The sequence below is a fragment of the Aptenodytes patagonicus genome, chromosome 9 (genome assembly GCF_965638725.1).
Source record: "Aptenodytes patagonicus chromosome 9, bAptPat1.pri.cur, whole genome shotgun sequence".
NCBI lineage: Eukaryota > Metazoa > Chordata > Aves > Sphenisciformes > Spheniscidae > Aptenodytes > Aptenodytes patagonicus.
In genome coordinates this window covers 17300375-17325571 of record NC_134957.1, presented here as the reverse complement: position 1 = coordinate 17325571, position 25197 = coordinate 17300375, and the positions used below count along the sequence as shown (strand labels likewise).

Below are 25197 nucleotides of genomic sequence, written 5' to 3'. Positions count from 1 at the left end.
GAACTTATTCTACTTTTAAGGGTGCTTTTGAGCTTGTTTAAAGCACCATTAGTAGCACTAGAAAAGAATTAATTGAGCACCACTTTTCACCAAAGAAGTGAGCAACAAAAAGAATGGCAGGGGATTCTGCAAACTCCTTGTTTATGGAGGCAGCCTTTGCAAACAGCTTTGAAAACAAAACAGGAATGCTGTGAACCGATGAGGTCTGAAAAGACGTAGTTTCCATCCTTGTAACACATCTGTTTTTCCCATCCTGAGAAATGTTGGCATGTTAGGAATACTGAGACTGCTGGTGACAACGTTAGCTTCCTATAGAGCAACTGAGATTTAAGCGGAGTGTAACATCACCTCTGCACTCAGGGGATGAGTCATTTTGCTTATTAATTCTCTCACTTTCATCTCTCTCCTGTTCTTTTCCCCATCACTTTGTAACCAGACTTATTTGGAACTCTTGTAAGACAAACATCATTTCTCTTTGGCAGGAGGGGAATAAAATAGCATACTTAACATGGTTATATAACACATTGCTACGCATGCCTAAAATGAGGTCATTTTGATTAATATATTTATCTGTTGTGCAGCTGTAACAGGAAATGTAATTGTGATTAAAAGAGCACCATTTTTAGTCTCTTTGCCATAGCGTTCAGTTTTTGTAACTAATATCCCCAAACTTGATGGGAGTTACTTGTTAATCAGTCATAATTTGTGCCCTAGACTATAGTCCTAGCCCTCCAAACCTTGGAAAATCTTTATAGTGTGGAAACACAGCCTCCTTTCTCTCTTCTTTCCTCTGTCAGAAGTTAGGTAAGAACTCTGCAATTATTATATTTATTAGAAGTAATCCAGTAACATATACATAGAAGCAGAAAGGAAGACAGAGGCAAACTATGGAATTCCTTAAAGTTGAAGATGTTGCTGGATGATGGAGAAAGTAAAAAGACAAGAGATAAGCAATGAAGCCAGTTACTGCAGGCCAGGAGAAAAAGCTGAGCAGCACGCTGCAAATGGCTCTAGTATCATCTATTGGAATGAGAGAACCGGTAGGATCTGCTTTTGGAATACAAGCAGATGTATTTTTCTTTTGGGATGTTGAATTGCCATTCTTCAAAGTTCTGACGCATCCGGTTCTATTTCAGTTTGATGACTCCTAACTAGACACGTTAGGCGGCTGCTGCTCAGAAGCCAGCATTTAAAAACACTGTGTTTTTCTGTTCTACTCTTTCTGGAAAAAAGCTCGTTATTCAAGTGCTTGCTCTAACCTTTAGTTACCCTGGTTGCATAACTGGAAAGCAGCATCCCACCATGCACTTCTGTGACCCACTTGTGCCTTTCCAGTAGTGACTTTATGAGTTGTGAAAGGTGTGTCTGCCAAGTTGCTACAGAAACATTTACTCTACTGACCCTGATTTCCTAAATATTATATAGTCATCCTTCACTAAGGCGTAAAAAAAAAACAATGTGAAAGCATGTGAAAAAACCCTAATTCTGCTACATTGAAAATCCTTGTGTATCCTCTTTAGCCTTGGTAGTGCTTGGACTTCTCATTGATAAAAAATACTTGTAGAAACCACTTTTAAATCATTAATGCTTCAGTAATCTTTCAAAATTAATTTTAGATGGTACATTCAGTACTAATAGTCACAGTACAAATCATTGACTCATCCAAGGAAGAGCCTGAATAACAATTGCTTTGTTTAACTAACTTACAGTCTAAATTGTGATGTTCAGCATTCGCATTTTCTAGACTGTCTGCAGACTTGCTAAAATCCTTCCACATTATCATGTCATCTGTTACCATGTATTCTACTCATGATAAAACCTCCATGTGGATGAGACTGAATTTCTAATATGTTACATAGAGAAAACTATTTATTACTAGCATTACTTTTACAAAAATCTTTCTGTAGCTCACAGAAAACACAAAAAAGCATGTGCTTGGTTTTCTTTTCCATCACATAATACAGCATAAGTCAGTTATATAAATAAAGTCACTTACATAAATAGCTTAATACTCCTTTCATTTATGGCATTATAAATCAAGAGCAGATCTACTGAAACAAAAGATGTTACACTGGCATAAAACCAGTATTGACAGCGTATGCAGGCTTTCATTATATAGATTCTTTCAGCCAGTAATTTTTCTGCTTTAACAGCTTGAAAGCCATCCTATCATAAGATGTAAACTTCATAGCAAATCTTGCTCTTTATGTCAGTGCTCTGTTTTTTCAGGTAGCCTCTGTATATTAATTTTTGGTATCAATATACAATTTATGTGGTTAGTTAAAAACATAACATTCCTAGTAAAGAAGGCCTGATGACATTATTATTTACTAGGAAGCATGACTTAATCTGTTCTTTTATTGTGTGGTTTTTAGAGACCTTGGTATTAGTAACTGCTGATAAAAATCTGTTTGAAAATTAGAAATACATTTTAAAAAACCCAAGCCCAGCCCTGCAATAGTTTAGTAACGCAGTTTCTATTCTTCCTTCATCTGTACCTCTGGCCAAGAGGATGATAGCTAGCATACCTTACACTGTTATTGATTGTGACCAGTATGAAGACCAGTCAATCCATGACTGCTATAGCAGAGGCTAAATAACTGTTAAAATAAGAAGTCAGCTACATCTTTTGAAGATAAAAACATTGCCGTACCTCTCACTCAGTCATACAGAGAACCACAGCACATTAAGAGATGTTCCAGGATTTTGTGGCATCTTACTCACAGAATAAAAAGTATATTACAGCTGTATGACAAAATTTTCAAAGCTGTAGCAGGTAACAGCCAGGAGCTATCGTGTGGCATGCCCTTCCCTTTGCCCAGTACAGCACACGGTCCTGATCCAAGTGCCAGTGAAGTCAGTGCAGGTTCTTGTGTCAGGGCACTATACTGGGAAGCAAAGGCTGACTGGAACAAGTGGTTTCCCTTGAACTGCTTTACACGATAGAGATCATTAGCAGTTTTGGATGATCATTTTAATATGAAGCATTATGTAAGTGTAGATGACTTTAGAATATTTCAAATATCACTTGACTAAATCTGTGTAGGTACACTATTATAAAATGAGAACACAGTGAGCAAGTAGTTGGGAAATAATTTGCTATCCTATATTTGGTTTAAATTTTCTCTGCTTTATACTGCATCTAAACACCACTTTTTCATAACCATTCTTAAAGCTTTCAAAACTAAAATCATAACTTAAAAGGAATAGTTTAAATCAACATGTTCCCAAGCAAAGCTTCAGTTTTGACTGTTTACTATTTCCTGATGGAAAAGCACTTCAACCGAAACACTTCCCTCTACTCAGACACAAATGTATTTTGTTACAGAAAACAGCAGTCTTGACATAATTAGTTGTTGGCTTACCATATGCAGTCTTAGCCTGCGCCCTGGATTCTAAAATAAATACAGGGCCTGAACAAGCTTGTATGAGAGACCAGCAAGCCAATCTCCGATACCAGAGGTGGTTGGGACTTGGCAGCAAATCACAAGCATGCCACATCTTGCTTAAATGACAAGGCAAAAGGAACAGCCCATACATATGTAACTTTAAAAAATTTTGGCAACTCTTACACATTTTTAGTAGAATAAGATATGGGGTCACTCCTCTCAGTGTTAGGTTTATGAAAACTATTCTCTAGCTTTTTCTATAGAGTTAAGGACTTTGAAAATCCTATGGAACTTCTTGTTAAAGGGTCTTCACTGAAAATACTCCTTTCATCGCTTCACAGATGCAGCTTAAATGCAGCTAGGATTAACTCCTGCCTGAGACTGTAAATGAAAAGGTATCCTGGTTATAGTTTTAAATCACAGAAACCTGTAAAGCAAACAGTAATGCATGAGAGGTACCAAAGTCCAGAGAAGTGCACAGTAGTGCTGTAAGCGAGGCCCTCTTCAGTTCCCATTATTCTTACCTTGCTACAGCAAAGAGGAAAAAAGCACTTGATGTCCTTTACAAGTGATGAGGTTTGAATAACTTCATTTCTGTGGTTTGGTTCCTTCACACCAAGTGGTGTTGTGTGAGTGCAGGATCTAGGATTTGTTCTTTGTTTCTTTATCTAAAACACCTAAAAAAGCAGCTCACGTAATGTTTTTTCACCTCTGTAGTTCTTTGTTATGCAAGCCAAAGAGTAAAGAACACAAAAATTTTAATTAGCAAACAACTCTCCACACAGACTTTGTTGGTACAACATAGTTATAAGTACATCTACAAACACATACAGGTTCTTTGGACTATGATTTTTTTAAAATATATTTTATATGACGATGTGAACAAATCTGGAAAAAACAAATTACTTCAACCTTATGTAGAGGTAGCTGAACAGTACTCTGTTCAGTGATATGAGAGTATAACTTAAGTTTCAAGTTCATTACAGTGCACAAAAGGATGTTTTACAAACAAATGGAATATACAAGTCCACAAAACTTTTTATTTTAAATGGCTTGATAGATATGTTTCTGGCACTCTTGTAACCACATAGCTTGATGGAATTAAATTGGACAAGCATATGGTGCCAAATTAAGACATCTTACACAGATAGTCTTTTACTCCTCATTTTTGTACTTCTCCTGTTCCTCACCAGGGAATTATAGAAGCTATTACATTGGTTTTGCTACACTTCTGCTCTGTAAACCTTTGTTCTGCGGTTGAATGTAAAGATTTAAAGGTGCATATGTTTATATTTATAAAATATATGGCTATGACTCTATTAAAAAGCTCAAAAATGGCAATAACAGAATACAGGCACTTCTATGTGAGGGTTACTTTAGACCTTATGAAACTCCAAGATTAGTAAGCACTTCACATGATACCTGGATGAGTAAGTCAATGTAATAGTTCAGGTTTTTTTATTATCCACCATTTTAATCCTGTCTAAGCAGATTAGTTTCTTGCACCCAGACAATATTTATTTAGTAAAGTATTTCAAAATAGTGACTTTGCTGAAACTACCGTTTTTCTGTAGCTGTAAGACTTTCACTGATTTACCGGGCTTTGGAATAAACCCCAGATGCTAAACTATGTGCTGCACCAGTTACAAGTTAGGTTGTGAAGCTGACATTAAATGAGAGCTAAGCAGGGGTTGAGTTAATCTGATGCAGGACTTGGTGGAAATGGGAAGCACCACCCTAAGTGCATATAGTTCCATTGGGGTTTTATGCACAAAAACCCTGTAGTTAATTTACACTTTTTTAAAATAAGAGTTTGTGAACATGTTCTCCATTCCTAAACACTGCATTTAAATATGACTCCCGTCTGTCATGAATTTAAACACCAGTAAAACTTCAGCACCAAGTAGAAATCATTAAAAGACCATCTAAAACAAAACTTAATTTTATAAAGCTCTTTCTACAGCACAGATTAAGCCAGACCTGCTACATCACAATCCACATGATCTTTTTTAGATTAAAATAATCTTTGGATTAAGAAATCCATGGTTCAGGTGTTCTGTAAGTAGTCATACAGGACAGAAGGATAGGCCAAGCAATAGGTCAGCCAGTCAGTATGACAGCTGGTATCTCTTACTGCTACAAGGTAATGGAAGATATCAGCACTTAAAATAAAATTAAACACACCAACATAAGAGGAACTTTTACAACTAACACCAGAATGTCACTTAAGACTTAGCATAATAATGGCCTATCACACCATTTTATCATTATTGAAACTACTAAACTATTTTCTACAACTGTGTCCGAGTTCACTGTCAGGTTTCATGATTTTTCCTGATTAATCCAGTCCTGTCTCAGGTTTACTTTCAACCAAGTCATGCTAGCCAAGATAACAGCTATTTTCATGGAAACATATCCCCTTAAGTTACTGCTAGACAAAGGAGCATATAGGACAAAGCAAAGTTGTTTTGAGTGTCGTAAGTCTGTCTATATATGGAAATGAAAAATTAGTATTACTTCCTGCAGAAAACTTCTGTTTTTAATTACAAACCATATAATGTGTATGTACAGAGATTTGGAAGGGTGATACAGCCAGTCTTTGTTATTTATTTTAATGTATTTTGTTAAATACTTCATTTACAGAAAAGTGAAGAGATTTCGAATTAACAAAACTATCTCTTACAAATGCAAGTCTAAAACTTTCAAGAAGTCTCTGGGAGATGTTTAGGTGATATTGCCCAGGAGACTGGCACTTACTCAGTTACGGTTCGATCTACTCTTGGTTCCCTCTCCACCTCCATTACAGAAGGCTTGCTTTTTGTATTCCCCCCCCCCACTTTATTTTTTTTAAAGGGGGACTGATCACATTTCCTTGGAAATAAAAAAAAAGTCTATTGATTTTAGTAATCCTAACTCAGTGATCTAGGGTCAATGGCAATTGACTTCTTTGAAGAACTAGCAAGAAGCCTATGCATTACTTCTGCCCTCACAACCAATTAATCAATACTTCTGGCCACACAGGAAATGCAAGTTTGAGTCATGATTTTTTTTTAAACAGATGAGCGAGACCAGTTATGGGACTGAGTTTGGTGTCTAAAAAAACGTGAGAAGCTTAAATAAAATACTCCTCCAATTAGTATTTTATCTGATCAATACCATTTCTGTAAATTAAAGTGAAGGTATTTTTAAATCTGTTCAGCTGTTTATTCATGCCTGTAATAAATGTTGCATTTACATCCTTGTACTGATTAATACAACTGAAAAAAAAAATCAGCAATACTGTGGCATAACTAGAAGATTTTTTTGAATTTTAAACCTCATCACTGAAACTTTACCATCTCAACTCACTGAAGGCTAAGGCTACTCCTTGTCCAGCTTTTCCTGGACAGGTTTGTGTTCTCTAGCAAATCTGTTTCTCTTTTTTTTTCTTCCAATGGAATTTGCAGACTTTAGCCATTAATCTAGGATGTGTGGCCATAGAGCAGTCCCAGACAGAATGCTACTGTACATGTACAGATGAACTTTCTTGATGTGTTCAATTTGTTGTGCATATGCAGATCAACTGTATGCAGCACATGCAGTAGGTCCAGTGTTTCCAGGTTGCAACAAATGCACCGGGCGTTCATGATATAGGGCATGTACACTAGCTTCTGCTTAGGAAATTCTGGCAGCTTTACTCAAAGCCAATAGAAAAGACAAGATTCACTTTTAAAATCAAGGATTCCTTCCATGCCAATTTCTAAATCAACAAAATAGGCAGAATATGAGTATGTAGAAGACATAGCATGCAGGAAAAAAGAACAATGACATCAGTGAGAAAACAGTTTAAAATAGGTATGTAAGGTCCTTTTCTCACAGATAATACAGATAAGAGTAACAAAGTGACAGCTTTTTTCTATGGGAGCAGTATGGGCCCCTTATGTTATGCAATAATACATAATGGTTTAAGGAAGAATTGCATTTAATGCAGCTTCACTTCCAAACAAGTAGAAATCACTTTGTCATTGACTTATGAAGACAAATGGCATAGCAGGTGTCGGCCACCATACACTTGTTATTGTTCAGAACATGTATGTATTTCTATACATTGTTTACAGAGAAGCACGTAAAGTACCACCTATGGAAGAAGTGCAGCAATCTAGCAGTATGGAAATAAACTGTGTTTGCATTGAGCTACTCTAGAAACACTACAGGATACATATTCCATTTGCATCACAAGGTTGAAACATGTTTGTCTTCCATTCATTTCTTTGGTACCCTTGTGGAAAAGTTCTATAGAATTTAACAAGAGGGGGAACAAAAGTAGTTTTATGGAAACTTAACAGTATGGAAATTACTTTTAACTAATAAATATTTCTGATGAGATGATGATGGAAACACACACGGAAAACTGACATTAAATTCTACTGCATTTTTCCATAAAGGCATGGAATGGCAAAGAGTGCTATCCTGGGTAAAAATAACAATGAAATTTGTAGCATTCCATAACATTCTCAGTTCAATCTATTTTTTGCCACTGAAAAGAAAAACAGTAGCTTAGAATAAAAGGCCCAGTTCTGCTCACATTGAAATCAGTGAAAGTCAAAGTCAGATAGAGGCAAGATCAGTACCAGAAAGTGGTACACCGAAAGCAATAAAAGCAGCAAAACAAGTATATGAACTGTTGATTTAAAAAAAAAATCAAACCCAAGATACTTCCTATTCCCATTTCTGCCCTATTTTTACCTGCTTTATAGCTAGAAGTAATCATGCTAAAATTCACTTGTCTTCCTTGGGAGTTAACTATTATTAGCAACACTACCCAATCTCTTAAGAGAAATGCAATGGCTGGGTAGAGATTTGAAGCTAGCAGAAACCTGAAGATTGGGGTGAAATAAATAGCATTTATTACAACATATTCCTTCTCATGTGACACAAACTGCCCTCTGAGTCCTACAGTTCAAAATAACTCCCCCCTCCCCCCCACATACACACACTCCAAAGCCAAACCCCACCAAACAATTGAAAGAAATAAAACTGATCTTAACAGCAACAAGAGTTGATGTAAAAAAAAAGTCTATGTAGTAACCTACAATGAAATGATACCAGTACTTCCAGTTTTCTTTAGGAGAAGCCACTTCTCATATATTGTGGCTCTTTCTTCGCAGTTGATTGTAGCCATTATCCATTCTTGCAAGAAAGAGTTCAGATATAAATTCAACTCCAAGTTATTCTCTGTTCTGTGAAAAATTAGGGGATAGATCCTTCTGTCACCACTATGGCCAATTCCCACCAACATCAATTGATCAATACTTGAGTTTACCCAAGCACTTAAACCCTCATGCTTAAGGTTAAGCATGTGCTTGACTGTTTTGTGATAGCAGGAACCTAGTTGCAAGCATAGGATCCAGCTCCAACAACTGTGCTTGAATTATCTCAGACAATCTGTGTATTCAAAGATTTCACAGCAGGCTGTTTCAGGGGGAGAAAATCCTTCTTAGGCTACAGTAGAACTGGGGATAAGTAGAAAAACATTCAAAGTATTTGAACACAAATATCTGAAAAATTATCAAAGCAGTTGCTTGTGCACTGCTAGAATCATCATTTTGCCCCCAGTCATAAATACAGGGTAAAAACACTATAAATAAATAGAGCAGCTCACTTTCCTTTAGAGAATGAACACATAAATAATATACATTTTGAAACAAAAAATCATAGTGCAAAAATAAATTATCAAACGGAAGTTGTGAACATTATTTTACACAATGCTATATAAAACCTGAACCATTTGGAATAAAAGACTTTGCAGTTCACTGAAATAATGCATTAACGTTATTATTTCTGCTTCACATTAAACTGCACAGTTTATCCTTTATCCACTAAAAAAATAAAAATAAAATAAATTAAAAAACCTCTTAAGCTTTTTAAAAGGTTTATGGCAAACAAGATCACTTTTTGTTCTATCACATTTGTTATTAATTTAGCAGTGCAGTGATTGAATAATCATCTCAGAGTTCCAAATGGAAACTATTGAAGTATCCATAAACATCCCTTGCTCTTTTTAACTCATTTTCTTTGAAATTCAGGCTTGAAACATCCTGACACTCAAATCTGTAAGACATTATTGCAGTTAGATGCAGTTACAAGAGACAGTCTACAGTCAAGTACTGTGGGAGACTTCACAGCTCTCCTCCTCACCATCACCGTGATCTTGTACGAGACATGAATGTAAGGACACGTCTGATGCCATTCAAGCGGTCTTTGAGGGATTTCATGGCAAGGAAAGGAAGCTGAGCTCTGTTCTCAAGTGGAAGGACAGCTAGGACCCACCAGCACCAGGCTGGCCCATTAGGGTTAGCCTGCAGTAAGGAGAAAAAAAAAAATAGAAGTTAGGATATATATAGATGGTAAGGTCTTGTTTTTGAAGATTTAGCTTTGAAAACACAGTATTTTGATAGCAATCTAGCAAGCAGGTCATTTCATTGCCAACCTAATGGCTTGTGATTACAGGTTGGCTCGAAACAAATTACAACCAGTTGCACCTTTCCTAGAAATAGGATGTTGAAGGCAGAAGCAAGATGCATTTCTATTTCTAGCAACAGTTTATAGGTTGGGCCTTCTAGATTTTTTTAATGTATTTTGTTCCCATGTTATTATTGATCCAGTTCTTTGGGATTCCTGCCTCCCTTCTTCATACTTTATGACACCTTCATATTTAGTTTCTGTTGTTATATTTGGTTATTTTATGATTGCTATAGTTGCAGTCCTTGAACAAGAGTACCAAGTTTCCTCTTGTCTGTGTTCTCTCAGTCATTTAATTGGGGGAGTAGACAAAAAAGCATTTAAGTCTCCTGGGATTAATACAGTCAGTTAAGTAGTCTCAAGAAGTTACTAATATTAAATAATGAGCTTTTTGTTCGCAACTGTGCTACCACTGGTATATGGCAACATAACTCCGATACTTAGCTTATGCAGGATAGATGAAGAGTATTCATATTTTCATCTTAAAACACAATGCCTCCCAGCTTATCGGATATCCCTGCTATTTCTGTCTCTAAAAGTTACATAAGCCACTGACTCTGGATACCTGTGGGTCAGGATCCTTAGCTGGCATTGGACCAAAATGACTGAGAATTCTACTTTTGAGGGCTTGCTTGAGGGAGTTAAACCACATATATGCCTGATCATAGACAGAATCATGGAGAACAAGTAGTGCAGCATACTCTTGTCCTTGCACCTGAAATGAGTAAAGAGAGGAGGAAGGTTACTGTTAGTTCAGCCTGCATGTTGGGGAAAGCACGACATTGATTTTTAAGATTTTCTGGGGTGGGTAGGGGAAAGGAAAGGAAAGAAAAGCATGCCAAGAGAGTTCTGGGATAAATCCTGGAAGCTAGTTTGGTGTCCCCCATTCTGCCTGCCCGCCCGCCCCCCCCCCCCCCCCCCCCAATCAATCAAATTCTATATTCTAAACCAAAGATACCTATTTGTAGAACAAGCACTTTCTGGATTGCTATATGAAAACACCTTTACATAAACATCATACAACACAGAAGAAGAGATTATGCAATGCTTTTTTTTTTTTTTAATTAGCAGCTCCTCAGAGTAGACATTTTATCTTCCCATTGTCTACCAAAAGCTCATACATCATCCAGAATACTTTGACTGACTACATGGGGGTTTTTTTTTAGTAAGAATTAATGTAAATAATTTTGAAGGTGTAGTGGACCCAATCCTGCTCCTTCTTACCTGAATGGGAGTTTTCGAATTGGCTTCCATGCAAATGGAGGCAGGTTCTCCCCCACCCCCTTGTAAACTGCAGTTATTCTGTCAAAGAGTGGTAAGATCTCATCCTGGATTCACTTAGTTTTGTCTTCTGCTAAAAACCTCTAGGAAAAACACTCTTCAGTGTATGGGCAGTGTACGTGCATGCTTGTGGTAACTATTTTGTTTCCCATCTTTAACCATGAGCAGTTAGTAAATACCACAAGTTTGTTTTACTAGAAACTGTTCCACAGAAAGAAGAACTCACTGAAAACGTATGCTTAGCATTTCGCATATAATACAGTTTAAAAAGAAATATTTCTAAATTTACCTTTTGATCCTCAATGTACTCAATATCCGCTGTATTATAGCCATCACGCTGGCTGTGCCGTATCACCTTAAACCTCCTCTTGCCGATGCTGTCTACAACAGAGCGACCATCAGCAAAGAATTCAACATTTCTTATCTCCAGAATGCAGCCATAATCTGCAAACCTATTGAAATCAGAACAAAAGCAAGTAAACAAGTCTTATTCTCTCCACCCTTAGTTCCACAGAACTGCCATACAGCCAGTCCCTACCACAAAGGTATTTACCAGTGTCAGCTCATTTCTATTGTTCACAGTAGCGACCTGCTGTAGTTCAAATTACTCCACAATTGTTTTCAAAACTATCAGGAAGATTCAGGCTGTCTAATCTGATTAACACTAACTGCATGTTTTGGAATACAGGGAACATCTTATGAAATTGGAAGTTACACAGCTCAGAAGCACACTTTCTCCATAATCCTAGCATGTTCAGTCAATTTGTACAGAAGAACAAGTGCAATTCAGAATATTATAGATTTCATAGTACTTCCATAACTCTTAAAGAAAAAAGTTTTCCCACAATTTCAGCAGATTTTACTTTGTAGGTGTGTATTTTGTGCACGTCATACTTTTCATGGTGCATACCTACCCTGTAGGTATACACCATAAAAAGAAGGGAGGAAAGCTAATATAGAGACAAACATTAAGGTCAAAGTACCTAAGACCGACTGTAAATGGCTCAATGTAAATGCTCAGCCAGTCCTTATGAAGGTCCCGTTGTACCTCTGCGGCCTCCACTATATTCAGAACAGCGAGGATAGAAATGTATCCCAATAGCTTAGCTATTCTTTTCATAATTTAAAAAAACTAAACCCACCAACACACCTTACTGCCATTTCAATTTGATTTCTTGTGCAAAAGCATTCAACAGATTTCAAAACAGTAGAAAGTACTTCCTTTTCACGCATTACAAGAGGTCTGCAGCTCAACTTTGTATAAAATACACTAGCTATGCATGTTTTCAAGAAAAATGGGCAGTCATATTAGTCAGAATCTAAGTGCTCACGAGAGAAACTTCAGCCTTCTCAATGTCTAACCAGCATGATTAGGAGGAAACTTTCTCTGCTGGAAAACTTATCACAGATATTACAGCCATGGACCTTTCTGCACCTCTCCAGAGAGACTTGCTCCAGACTAAGTGGGGTAGATCACACGGTCCGAGCACACTGCTCACTCACCCCTTTACAGGGTCACTGATGCACATCCCAAATTGTTTGGTGCCAGTCTCCATGCACCTTCGAATCATCAGGCGATAACATGGCTCGAAGATGTGCAAAGGGCATGGGACTGTAGGATAAGCCATTGTGCAGACAAATATAGGAACATTCTTATTTAGGCTGTAATAAAGAAAGGACAAACCAGATACGACATTTTACCAAACTACTGACAAAGTATAAATACATTTTATGCAATAACATATTATTTAAAATTATGATATCTTTAAATAGAAATTATAACATCTTTAGAATAAAATTCTTAATGGAGTAAGTAAAAACTAAAATTATTTTCCTCATTAATTGACTAGATATTATGGAAAGTGATATACCACTTACTAGCAGAAGAATTTTTAGTTATGCTTTCTGGTTTTGCTAGTGAGAGCATTAATGCATCTCTATTATTGCTTTTATTTACTTTATTTTCCTTAATCCCATTTCTACCCTACCCAGTACATTCCAACCCCCAGCCTGTGAGACTACTTCCACCTATTGTCTCACTCTGTGGCTTTCATGGAGGGCCACAGAAAGCAACCACATTGCTTTATACCTTGTTTATAAAGCAACCTTCTGGATTTCTTCTATTTCTGTTCATTGTTTAGCAGTGTCCAGTTTTTATGCTAACTCAAAGCACGATTTCACCTGGACCCTGTTCTCTTTGAAATCACATGATACCAAGAAAGAAGCTCCTCTGCCAGCATCTCAGCTCGTGTTCTGCAGCAGCAGGAGCCATTCATCAGCTAACGGCAGTAGTATTAAAGATTGGATTTTGCACAAATGGATTACATACTTGGAAAGCTCTGCTATTTCCTCTTCATAAATCTTTCTTCTTTCAGTGAGTTCCTCTGGAAGATATCTAGCTATTAACTCCTCCATTAGTACTGTTTTACAGTATTTCCTCATAGCCAAGCACTGCAGTAAAAACACACACAAGCAGTTATAGATAATGTCTAGCATTTCAAAGTGTATGGTGCCTATGCACAAGGTAGTCATCTGTTAGCTCCACTTTCTTATATCTGTAGCAAAAAATGATCTTTTAACCTTGCACTGCCACTGAAGAGATGTTTATCGAACTATTCCCTATGTTATGGGCATTATCTTAGACAACCTGTAGGTGATTTCCCTTCCCAGATTCTCCAAGTACAGGTCTGGCCCTAAGGTTTGAACAGAGAAGACTATCCATGCTTTCTAAGTCACAAGGGCATTTAAAAAAAACCCAACACATTTTTCTTAAGTTATGTAATATTTTTTTTGAGTTGGGAAATATCAATGGTTTCTGAAGGTGCTACTTGATCCTATGCTGTGCCCTTGAATTTATGCTGAGAAAATCCAAGCATCATTACCTCTGAGAGCCCTTCCTTACACAGGGGACATTTTGGGTTGTGATCCAGGCATCTCTCAAGACATTTGAGACAGAAGGTGTGTCCACAAGGTGTAGTGACAGGTTCATAGAAGAGCCTGGATTGGAAAAATCCAAAAACAAAGAGACAACAATATCATGTACCAAAGTAAAATGAAAAACTATTACCAAAAAAGCTGTATTCATTCCCTAATTTAACTACTGACTACTCCAGGGATAAAGTTGTTCCTTGCTTTTAATTTATTCAACCAACTTTCGTATTTATTCAGCTTACAGACTTTTGTATTGCCACCTAATGTGAAAGGCAGCCCTGATTTCAGTAAATGTGAGGGAGAATATTGACTTCCAACAAGCCAGGATTTAATTTTCTTCTATGTGAGCAATAAATAGAAGCATAAGTTGGACCATCTAACTTTTTCTAATGAAATTGAGCAATACTTGCACAACTATTACTGTGGAAGTCATGCGATTACTTGTATGTGTAAAGCTAAGCACAAAATAGCTATTTGCAGTAATAGCCCACATAAGTGATTGCAATAAACTGTATTACTGCCAATTCTAATGTGGACTTGGAAAGCAGTTTTGGAGTAGACAGTTTTTAACCTTCAAATGACTGCTTTTCTGGAAAATAAGTGACATCAGATTCATGTTTCGTCTAGGAAAAAAGTATTAAATATATAAGGCCAAGTCTTCAAAGTATCATGGTATCCAATCTTTACCCATTTCAAGTAACTCTGTGACGCTTATTTTCATGTAGGGATTTTTTACTTCATTATTATGATTATGTGATATTGCAAAGTGATGTTTCCTTGCCAATAAGTACCTTAAAGACATAAATAATATAGAAGGGTTTTTTTAAATGGAAAACATTCAAAACTAGACATTAAGTTGTTTGGCATATACTGTATTTTACAACGTACTGTCTAAGCATTTTAGGGTCTCATATTAGTCCAATTATAATTTAAGTGAATTAATAAGTTTAAATTATTAGTTTATCAAAGCAGTACACTAAATCCTATTATACATGTGTAAATTATAAATACGTAAACCCACATTTATTAGCACCTTTAACAAGATGAGTGTATTTAAGAACCTAATTGGCTCTTAGCAAGATTGCCATAGCCAGTTTATTAAATGTCATTAGTTACTATAAATATTGACATTTAAGCAAGGGAACATATGAAGTATCTAAAATACCACACCTATCTTACTGCAACGTGACTGTATAATTTAAAACCCTTGTTAATTGTTTAGTGAACAGAAACCTCACTGCACTAAGGCTACCTTATTGCTTTGAACTATGTAAAATACTGAAACATTGTAGAATTTAGTAAGAACTGGTTTGCATATGTAATTATTTAGTAGCGACTTACTTGATCCGAAATATTAGCATAAAGACAAGAAATTCCTGTTAAAATGCATGATTCTGCTCTAGCTCTCGCTGAAGCCAGCAGCAACTTCTTCCTAACAACTCTAAGGAGACCTGGACCAGCCTCATGACTTGCAGGAAGAAACACTATACACCAAGATTTCTCATGACATCACTTTAAGCTATTATAACAGCAGAAACTAAATATTCACTCCTGTGAGTAATGCTCCTTCATTTCTCACCAGTATGTTGCTTTGACTATTATTTTTTATGTTCTGCTTGCTGCTGGAACAAATGTAGATCAATAACATTTTGGCCACTCCATCGGACAAATAGGTTAATAACAGCTCCTGCAGTTAATTGTGAACAGGTCAGTAGGTTACTAGGTAATTAGTAGTATCTCAAGATCCAAATCCCTAAAATACTTCTGAAGAACGTGACAGGAAATAATTACGATCAGTCTGCATTAATAGCAAGAAAAAGATCTTGTGACAGCTTCCCTTAGCACAGGCCTTCATTGCTGCAGTGATGTTACAAAGCTAGCATCCTTCTAGATGCAAGGCCTGTATTTGTGATTGCAATTACAAGATCAGCATCAACATCCTCTATACTGTAAGGGAGCCAGCAATCCTTGAGCTAACTCTTTTACAAATGTATTGTAGTCTGGCTGTTTCTGATTTAACATAGAGGATGAGGAAGTAGGGCTAATTAATTTTATTAAAAACATCTGAAAAGTGTTTTGTGGACATAATGATCATAAACACACAGACTCATTAAAACCAGCTAAGACCAATTGTGTAGCTTTCTGGTAAGAGGGAAGTTTTGCTCTTAGCAGTATCAAGTGTTTTGACAGCTGTATAAACTTTTGGAACACGTTTCAGCTGTAGGCAGACAGAGGGAGAGGGGGCAGATCTGATTTATTCCAAGCAGAAGCAAATCAAACAACACAGCAGCTGTTCCCCCAAAGGTTTCAGTTTGAAGTTGAAGCCCCCCCCAATATACAAACAACAAAACAAAGCAAATCCACATTTCTCCAGGCACAGGCCTTCAGAAATAAATCCATGAAGAGGCTGCTATTTCAGAATTTAAAATATAGTGCAAGACTAAACCCAACATACATTATTGAGAAATCTGAGTAATTAAAAAGACAAACCTAAGCAACACTCACTGCAGAGGTCAAGACCCCTGTGAAACATCTTCCCAATATTTCCTTCTAAAAAGTCAGTAACAAAACCCCACATGTATATTTGCCGAAATTAAAATGTTTTTACAAAACAAGTAGTAAAATAGATGTAGTTGACAACTCTTACTGTTTTTATCAAGTCACTGCTGTCCCCAAGAATAACTCTGTTATTTAACTGGAAGAAGAGATCATCAAGCAAGTGTAGTGATGGCCTTAATAAACTAAGGAACACATCTCTAAAGCAATAGAGGAAAAACATGTTCTTGTTTACTTGCAAAATCCTCCTACTGCAATAGCAGCAATACAGTATTTTACACGCAAACTTGGAATATTCATAGGATGTGCTCTCTTTAGCTATTTTGTGCATTATATAACATCATACACAGCTCTACAAATTCCAAAGGACAAACTGTGGTTTTGTGTACTATGTGTGTCAGGGGGTGAGCGTGTGCAAGTGGTGAGAGGAAATCTTTCAGACACCTTCACTAAAATGCTTAACCCTCATGTGACCTTACACATCCTTTCCCAAACAATCACTAGCCTACAGCAGATCAAAGAGTTCTTATTAATCAGTGGTGTTCAGAACCAAAGGTCTAGAAATGCATCATTGGAGTAACGAATTACAATAAAAGCTAATTTCAAGTCAGAGGGAAAAATAAGTACCAAGAAAGCTAGAAAATCTCTAGGTCATAAAAGGTAAAGATGTGTCTTAAAAGTTAAAGACATCCACAAGAAAACAATGGATACCTCATGCACAGGGAGCAGTCCAAATCTGATGGATCCACAAATTCAAATGGAATATGTTGTCCAGTACTATTTCCCTTAGTATCAACTGTATCTATCAATAAAAAACATATTATAATGTGAACAGAACTATGTAAACACAGCAGTATTCTGTATCTACAAGCAGCATCCAATATTTAAATGTGTAATGTATTTACTTGCAAGTTACTGAACCATTAGCCATCGTTACAATAATTTCTATGCAAAGCATCAAATTCAGCTTTGGCACAAATCAGCATACCTCCTCTTAATTTTGGTGACATTATACCCACTTACAGAGGGTTGAATTTAGCCTTGCATTAACAATTAATGTCAAAACATTTTTTATTAGTGTTGGAAGTCTAAAGTGGGACAAATTCTTCTGTCATACCATTGTAAATACATCCCACAGCATGAAAACAAGGCCAGATATCATGAACAAACGGAATTTGTGCTTTTAAACAAACTTTTTTTAATTGATCCAGAAAGTGCTAAGGCCATGCATGACACTGATGTTCCTTAAAAGATTCAGATTTCTGCTGATAAACAAGTACTTGATCCAACCTTCTTAGCCCCCTTTTTAGACTAACTTTTTTTTTTTTAAACACAGCAAATAAAGATTCCACATCATGCCCCGATTAGGCTAAAAAGAAAATATAAAAGCCAAAGTGTAATTTGGACCCTCTTCCTCTAAGTTTTATAAAAGCAAAATTTCCACTGATTGCATGCCATGGAACTTAGCCTGTGCGTAATTCAACGTACCTTTCTTCATCAGTTTGCAGGGTACCTCAGCATTTCGCATCTCCTCTGAGCAGCACTTCCTTTTCAGGAGGCTGCACTTCTCAGAAATGAGGAAGGCAGACTCTGGCATGGAGGTGAGTTTGTTCTCCTCCTCTGAGCAGTCCTTTTTGCTCTCTGTAATTTGTATAGATTTCCTCAAACTACCAGAAGTAGTTACATTTGGTTCCTCTTGAATGGGAAAACCCTTTTTCTGTTCCACATTTACCTGTGTGAAGAGAGGATCGACATTAGACCAATCTTCCAACAACTTGGTAAGTAAAAAAACCCCAAACCTGTCACAAGTCTTTAATATTATGGATCACCAGGAAGGACTTTGTAGGTCAACAAGCAACAGTTTGAGAATTGCTGTGTCAGGGCCTGATTTTAATGAAAAAAAAATATATGCGAACTATTTCTGCCCCCACCTCACCACCACCACCCCCGCCCTGGCACTAAATATTTTCAGCCCTTATGTATGGCTTTATAGCTTGGTCATGAAACTTGATTCAGGCAGAAATGTGGCTAGATCTCAGGTTAAATATAATGTTATCACTTAACCTATGGAAAAATGCATATTGTTTATATCATAATGATGGTTGATACCATCAAACAACCAAAACAATGCGAGTTTATTTTAAGGAAGCAGTATAAACATACAAAATTTATAACAGAGAAAATGCACAGAGCTTCCTTCAGCAAGACAGATTTCTTTCGCAAAGGATAAAATGATCGTTCTTTATCCCGTTATGGCTCCAGAACAACCTGTGAGCAGCCATTACACAGGACATCACCTATCAGCTTGTCACATCAACTCCCCAGATGAACCTGAAAGCAAATACTGTGGATTGTGATCAGGAGCTGTAGTGATGTGTAACATGCAGAAAGATGAGTGAACTGTCCCTCAGATGACTTAATGAAAGGGTCATACAAAAGGGTTTCTTTTCAGAATATCCTAATGGCCTTTCCAGAAGGCGATGTCACCGATTGTTCTTCTCAGTGTCAACAGGGCTGCTCAAAACCTGCTATTTTTGTTTGTAAGGAACTAGTGAAGTTTTCTCCTACGTATACAGTATATGTAAAACCTGTCCTCAAAGTTCAGGTTTCAGTGAAGCAAAATTGGTCCTTACAAACCCATGAATGTGAACCTCTACAGCCATTTACAAAACTGTGGCTGTCAAACCAAACTTAAGGAGTAGCTCATATATCTTATGTGTCTCTACAATAACCCCTAAGGAGTGTACAGAATCTGAATGCAGGATGGTTTTGTCACTGACATCATCAGTTACAGTTCAAGCTGAAACCCTCAATTTCAGCATTTCATAGCTTTTGAGGGTATCTCAATCCAATCTCCAGAGACCCTTTCCCACTACCGACTACTTGGAAGAGCTAAAGACAGTTACAGATATAGTACCTGCTCAATTCTGGCATAAAATTTATCAGAACAACAACAGACGACTTCTATTAAAGAAAAAGAAGTCGGATAAAGAGGCTTCAGTAAGTCAGCATTGTTTCGTATGTTCTGAAACTCAGTAAAATCTGAGAAAATGTATCCTCCTATCTCCCAGAGGTGAAAAGGAGAGAAGGTTTCCCCAACGTGAACATAAAACACACAACAAATTAAGAACCACACATCAGACTTGATCTTTACCTTGAGCAACCTTTGTAGGTTATGGCTGGTGCCTCCAGATCCCACTGAATTTAGGAGATTCCCCTTTAATCTAGAGTGATGTGACAACAGCTGCAGGATATCGGGTAAGTGTTCCTGAGCATTTCCCGGGATGAGTGAAAACAAACTAAGTAGAAGCTGTGATATAAAACACAATACTTCACTGCTTAGTTCCTTCCTTGCAACCTTCTAAATGAAAAAGCAAGTAAGGGAATAGCTGAAAGAAGCATCCTTGATTCTGTTAAAACCATTTAAAGAGCCCTTTAGACTAGGGTAAGAACAAAAAGAAGTGCAAGAGCTAATGCAATATAGGCCAAACAGACAGCAAGAGACATTTTCAGAGTTAAATAAGCCCATAAAGTTATTAACCGTTCTCTGTGATGTGACACACGTGCCTTTGGCCTCTCATCCTGCACTTCAGAGCTCACCAGAAATACTAACATCTTTCTTAAATATTTTTTTTTTGCTGCACATCAGAAGCTTTTGCTGGAGTTTACTAGTACAGAAAGCACTCATCTCACAGGCTTAATCCAAGTTCAGTGAAGTAAATGTCTCTGATATTGTATTTTTAATTCACTTATGTGAGAATACAAAAAAAGTAGGCAGTAGCAAAATGCTATTTCTTCATTTGCTACCAGAAAATAAGTGAATCTGTATCAAGTAGCAGCTTGTAGCCACTTGTACGGCATAGCTTATCAGATGATTATTTAAGGAAACAAATAGAGCTGAATGGAAGATTCACACTTCAAAAACTGATTTCAACATACTACTGAGGTGATCCTGCTGATGCCTGAGGAAGCCACATGACAGCTAAGATTTCTTTTTAAAGCCAAAAAGGATTCCACAGGATCACACTACATCAAAACTAACATGGACAGACAGTTAATACAAGCAGAACATCACAGCTGCACCCGAAGAATTTGGTAAAATGTAGTATGTCATTGTTATGCAAACAGCCTTGGAAATGACCCAGTAGAATATTGCATCATGGATGAACTCTGTCTGATGAGTGCACAAGTAATTCTATCAGCCATAAGAAGCCTAGTTTTTCTCAGAACCCCACTGCTCAGAAATCAGGTGTCTTGGATAAGGCTATCTGGAGTCTGAATTTAGAAACATATCCGTTTGTTCCTGCTCTTCTTGCTCTAGTGCACAGGAAGCCTCCCAGCATGACTATGAAAAGAAATCATGACACAATGACAGTGAAAGACTGCATGGAACCCAGTGAGGAAAACAACCAGCCAACACGCCCAAATATCAGTGACAAAAAAACCACTGGAGATGGAAATCTCAACCATATACGAAATGAGATAAAAATTTGATTGCACTACAGCCAACCAGGTTATACTCTCAGTTACCTTCATGAACAGTGCTTTACTGTAAGAATTCTACTGTGCTTCTAGAAAGCCTTACATATTACAGCACACTAACCCAAAAGTTCCCATCCCACCAGTGATGGAAAAAAGCGTGAATGCACTGCCATAAAAGGAAATTGAGTACAAGGAAAAAAGAACTATACATTTTTATTACCATAAGCTATCACTGCGACGCTGAGCCTTTTAGCTACGACAACAAAAAAAACAGTCAAATGTAAAAACACTGATTCACAGGAAACCAGAGATTTGAGGGGTGTGCAAAACAGAGCAGTCTTCGCAAAAAACATTTAAGAATCCACACACCACATCTTGGGCTGCTACTGAAAAAAGCCTCACTGCAGATCCATTTTGTTGCTTAATTAGCATTAATTATTAGCAACCTTTAATAAAACTATTTTAAAACAGCTCTTCTTCTGTTGACTGCTTCCTTTCACGCCTCTTTCACACACTGATACTCGGCGCAGCACGACTGGCAGTAGGAAGAGAGCTGCTGCTCCCAAGTGGAGTCTGACAGGTGCTGCGTGTTGTATCAGGCCACTGACTGGCAGAACGCAACTTTCAATAGCAACTCCCCCCCTTCTGCACTCTGTCACTGGTAATACATTGCCAAGCTAGGAAACACATTAGAAATTTGACTATAGGGACACACAATAGTTTGTGGGTGGCAGTTATTAACAATTCAGTTTTACTTCAAATTTGCTGACGCTAACACCATGAGCAACTGTTTCCATACAGTGCCTGCCGAGTATGTTTTCTTGCTACCTCCCTATCTTCAAGTAAGCAATACACATAACTCAAGTTTGAACGACAGTCTGGATATCTCTCTCCATCCAGCTCTTTGCAGTAATGATAGAGGGGAAAGAGAAGAAAAATTCTTATCCTCCTTTATGAAAGGCCACTGAAAACAATAATGCAGTTCCAGATGATTTGGGGAACTCACCTTTTGTGCCTCAGACTTGGCCGTCTTGTTCCCAGTATCTAGAGCAAGGCAGAATAGAAACTCTCTTAAAGCTTCTTCTGTTTTCCCCAGATTAGCTAATGCTTGTCCTTTTCTTAGGTGACCCTGCAATGAAACACATCCATAGTTGCAGCTTTTGTTCCTTTGTCATGAGAACATGCAATAAAACCAAGATGAAATTACAAAAGATCTTTCTGGAGAAGAAAAAGTTAAGCAGGGAGACTCACTATAACCATCTCTTGTACCTAGACACCACCAGTGTCTGGGTTTTTAACCACAACGGTCCTGAAAACTCTTACAGGCAGAACCGGCATATTCTCTAACTCAAGCGAGTAGGATTCTTACAGCACCTGAGCCCAACTGATCCTGGAGAAATCTACTTCCCCTACATTAATCTCCTAAAATAGTCATTACGTCCTTATAGAATGATATAAGCACAGCATTCAATTTTTAGAGGGAGTTCATGACCTTGTGATTCATCCAGGTCAAAGACAATAGCATTAGCTCATCCTCCAGGATTATCATTCTCTTCCTTCACCTCAGGAAGCTCAAGAATATCACGGTTAAATGTCTGTAAGTCCCAGGAGTCCAAGAAGTTACAGGACTTAAAGCCTCTCTCCGATTCAGCTGTCTGACCACTCCAACGGTTTTCTATCCAGGGCAGTATCAAGGTTTTAAAACAAAGAACAACTGGAGTCAGAACTTACTTTCAACCAGTATGGCTGGAGTCTGCATGCTGTTTCTGCATCATGCAACGCATCTTCACAAGCTTTCAAAGTAGAGTTAATCTGGGACCGGTTGCTGTATAATAAGTGGTCATTTGGAGCTGCAGGTAATAGAAAAATTGGTTAATTGAAGTAAATTAAAAACTAGTTACATAAGCTTTATTTATTTTTTTTTAAAACCAAACACATGTTGGTGCTTCCAAGTGGTACAAAACCATAAAATACCCAGTTTTTAAATAACTAGGTACTAAATGAAATCTGGAAACCTCTTTGGGCAACTCCAGACAAAATGTCAGCTATGTATTATATAACTGTGGGGAACATTGCATAAATAAATGCTGAGACGCTCACACAATAAATTACCAGCTCTGACTGAGGATCAGATGGTTGATAGAAACATACAGGAGACATTTAAAGTGGCAAGAGGAATGCTGTCATACTGTAGGGAGGAGTTTCAAAATCTTTTAGCATCGAAGTTTTTAAACGATACACGAGGATCTTTTCGTGCCATAGCTCAACGCAGGAAAACAAGCGACAACTACAAGAATCAGATAACGCTACAGCAGTGCAGCTGAAGTGATCTCCTAGTTACACACGCTGCCTGTTGTAGCGCCGAGACATAACGTGTACTGGACTTAAGGCTGTACGCTTTCGTTTGGAACGCTCTGTCGCTTAAACGAAACTCTTACCCGTAGTACCTTGCCCCTAATTTCCACTCACTGCGTGCAGTGCTAGGTGCTTTTCCTCAAACTAGATGAAAACGGCCGCATCAGAAGTTTTCCCTGCACAACCCCTGCCGGCGTCTACAGCGACGGGGCGCGGGAAGCCCGCCGGCCGCGCGGGAGCCAGCCCGGCCGCGCACGCCGCCCCATCCCCGCCGCTCCCTTTGCCCTCGGCTGCCCAGCAGCTCCCTCCGCGCCCCGCGGCGGTCGCCGGGGACACCCTGCGCCCAGCGGAGCCGCCCGCCGAGAGCCCTGCCCGGGGAGCGGCGGGATGCCCGGGGCGAGGCGGCCCGCTCCCTCCTGACTCCGCCGGTTACACAACGGCGCCGGCGGGGGGGAGCCCGGCCGGACCGCAGGCTCCGGCTTACGCAACCGCTGCTCTCCTGACCCAGTTTCACTGCGGGCCGAAGGGCCCCTGCCCCGGGCTCCCCCGCCACCCGCCCGGGACCCGGCCCGGGCGGCGGCCGCCCACCGCGGGGAGCCGGCGGCAGGCGGGAGCGCGGCCCCGGCAGCGCCCCGGGCGCGGGGGGCTGCCTCCGGCCGAGCCCGGGGCTCGGCGGGGCGAGAGGCGCCGGAGCGGCCGCCGGCCAGCCCCGGCCGGTGGAAATTTGTCTCCCCCGCTTGCGCCCGGAGCGGCGGCCGGCGGGGAGCGCGTCCCCGGCGGCAGGCGTCGGGGAGGGGGAGCCGTTACCTAGGCCGACCGCTTCGTTGTACTTCTGCAGGGCGGCTTGTAGCTTCTTCTCCTTGTACAAGAGGTTCCCTTCGTGCCTGAGCTGCGAAGCCTTCACTTGGCAGGGGAACCACTTGGCCAGCAGGTTGCTGAGGACGACGTTGACCCGCAGGAGCTGCCCGGCCGCCGCGCTGCCCTCCTCCTTGCACAGGACGCAGCGGGACTCGGTCGCCCGGTCCCTCTCCAGGCACTTTTTGCAGAACGTGTGTCCGCAAGGCAAGGAAACGGGCTCGAAGAGGAAGCCCTGGCATTTGCGGCACCTGAAGACGTCCCACTCGCGGGGCTGCGGGGGGCCGCTCCCGGCAGCGGGCAGCCCCTCTTTGATCCGGACGCTCTGCGCCAGGCACTCCACCAGCTTCTCCAGCTGCTCCGCCCGCAGCTGCTGGTGGCGGGACGCCAGCTGGTAGAGCGGCAGGGCTTCGTGCAGCCGCCCGCCGTAGGCGAGCGCGTCGGCCCGCCCGAGCAGCACCTGCCACTCGGGCCCCAGGCCGCCGCCCGACAGCTCCAAGTTCTGCGCCTGCAGAGCCCCGGCCGCCAGCTGCAGCACCAGCTGGGGCTCCGGGCGCTGCGGCGGCAGGTGGGAGCCCATGGCGGCGGCGGGCTGCGCCTCTAGCAGGGCGGGCGGTGCGGGGCGCCGGGGCGCCGAGGCTGAGGGGGCGCGGGCGCGGCGCGGCCCCACCGGCCCATGCTGCTGCCGCCCCGCGCCGGGAGCGCCCCGCGCCGCCGCCGCTTATATAAAGGCGGGCACGTGACGCCGGGCGGCGGCGCTCATTGGGCAGCGCCGCAGGTTGTTACAAAACCAGGCGGTTTTGTAACGCGCCGACAACGGCCCCCGGCCCGGCCCGGGCCCGGCCCG

The 25197-nt window shown here is 39.8% G+C and overlaps 1 protein-coding gene across 2 annotated transcripts; it reads right to left on the bottom strand.

Annotated features, from left to right (window-relative positions):
- Window positions 1-2575: 2575 nt before the first annotated feature.
- On the bottom strand, window positions 2576-24930 carry LONRF3 (LON peptidase N-terminal domain and ring finger 3). Of its 2 annotated transcripts, none has more exons than XM_076347258.1 (13): window positions 24303-24930; window positions 22872-22990; window positions 22147-22269; window positions 19813-19968; window positions 18147-18390; window positions 17370-17460; window positions 14054-14168; window positions 13501-13622; window positions 12675-12833; window positions 11461-11623; window positions 10456-10605; window positions 9567-9727; window positions 2576-4108 (listed from the first exon to the last, which is right to left on the bottom strand). In XM_076347258.1, the coding sequence occupies exons 1-12, from the start codon at window positions 24928-24930 to the stop codon at window positions 9569-9571; spliced, it is 2229 nt and encodes a 742-aa protein (XP_076203373.1). In that variant the 3' UTR covers window positions 2576-4108; window positions 9567-9568. The 2 variants fall into 2 exon arrangements, with proteins under 2 accessions (XP_076203373.1, XP_076203372.1); XM_076347257.1 differs by lacking the exon at window positions 2576-4108 and adding an exon at window positions 8253-8608.
- Between the last annotated feature and the right edge of the window lie 267 nt (window positions 24931-25197).

Bases quoted from the DNA above. Each gene is read 5' to 3' on its own strand.
- LONRF3 (XM_076347258.1), bottom strand. From the start codon at position 24,930: ATGGGCTCCCACCTGCCGCCGCAGCGCCCGGAGCCCCAGCTGGTGCTG. The intron at 12,834-13,500 runs GTATGTAATCCA...TCTTTATTACAG, and splicing joins GAAATAGCAGAGCTTTCCAA to CCTAAATAAGAATGTTCCTA. The intron at 10,606-11,460 runs GTAAATTTAGAA...TACTCATTTCAG, and splicing joins AGTACATTGAGGATCAAAAG to GTGCAAGGACAAGAGTATGC.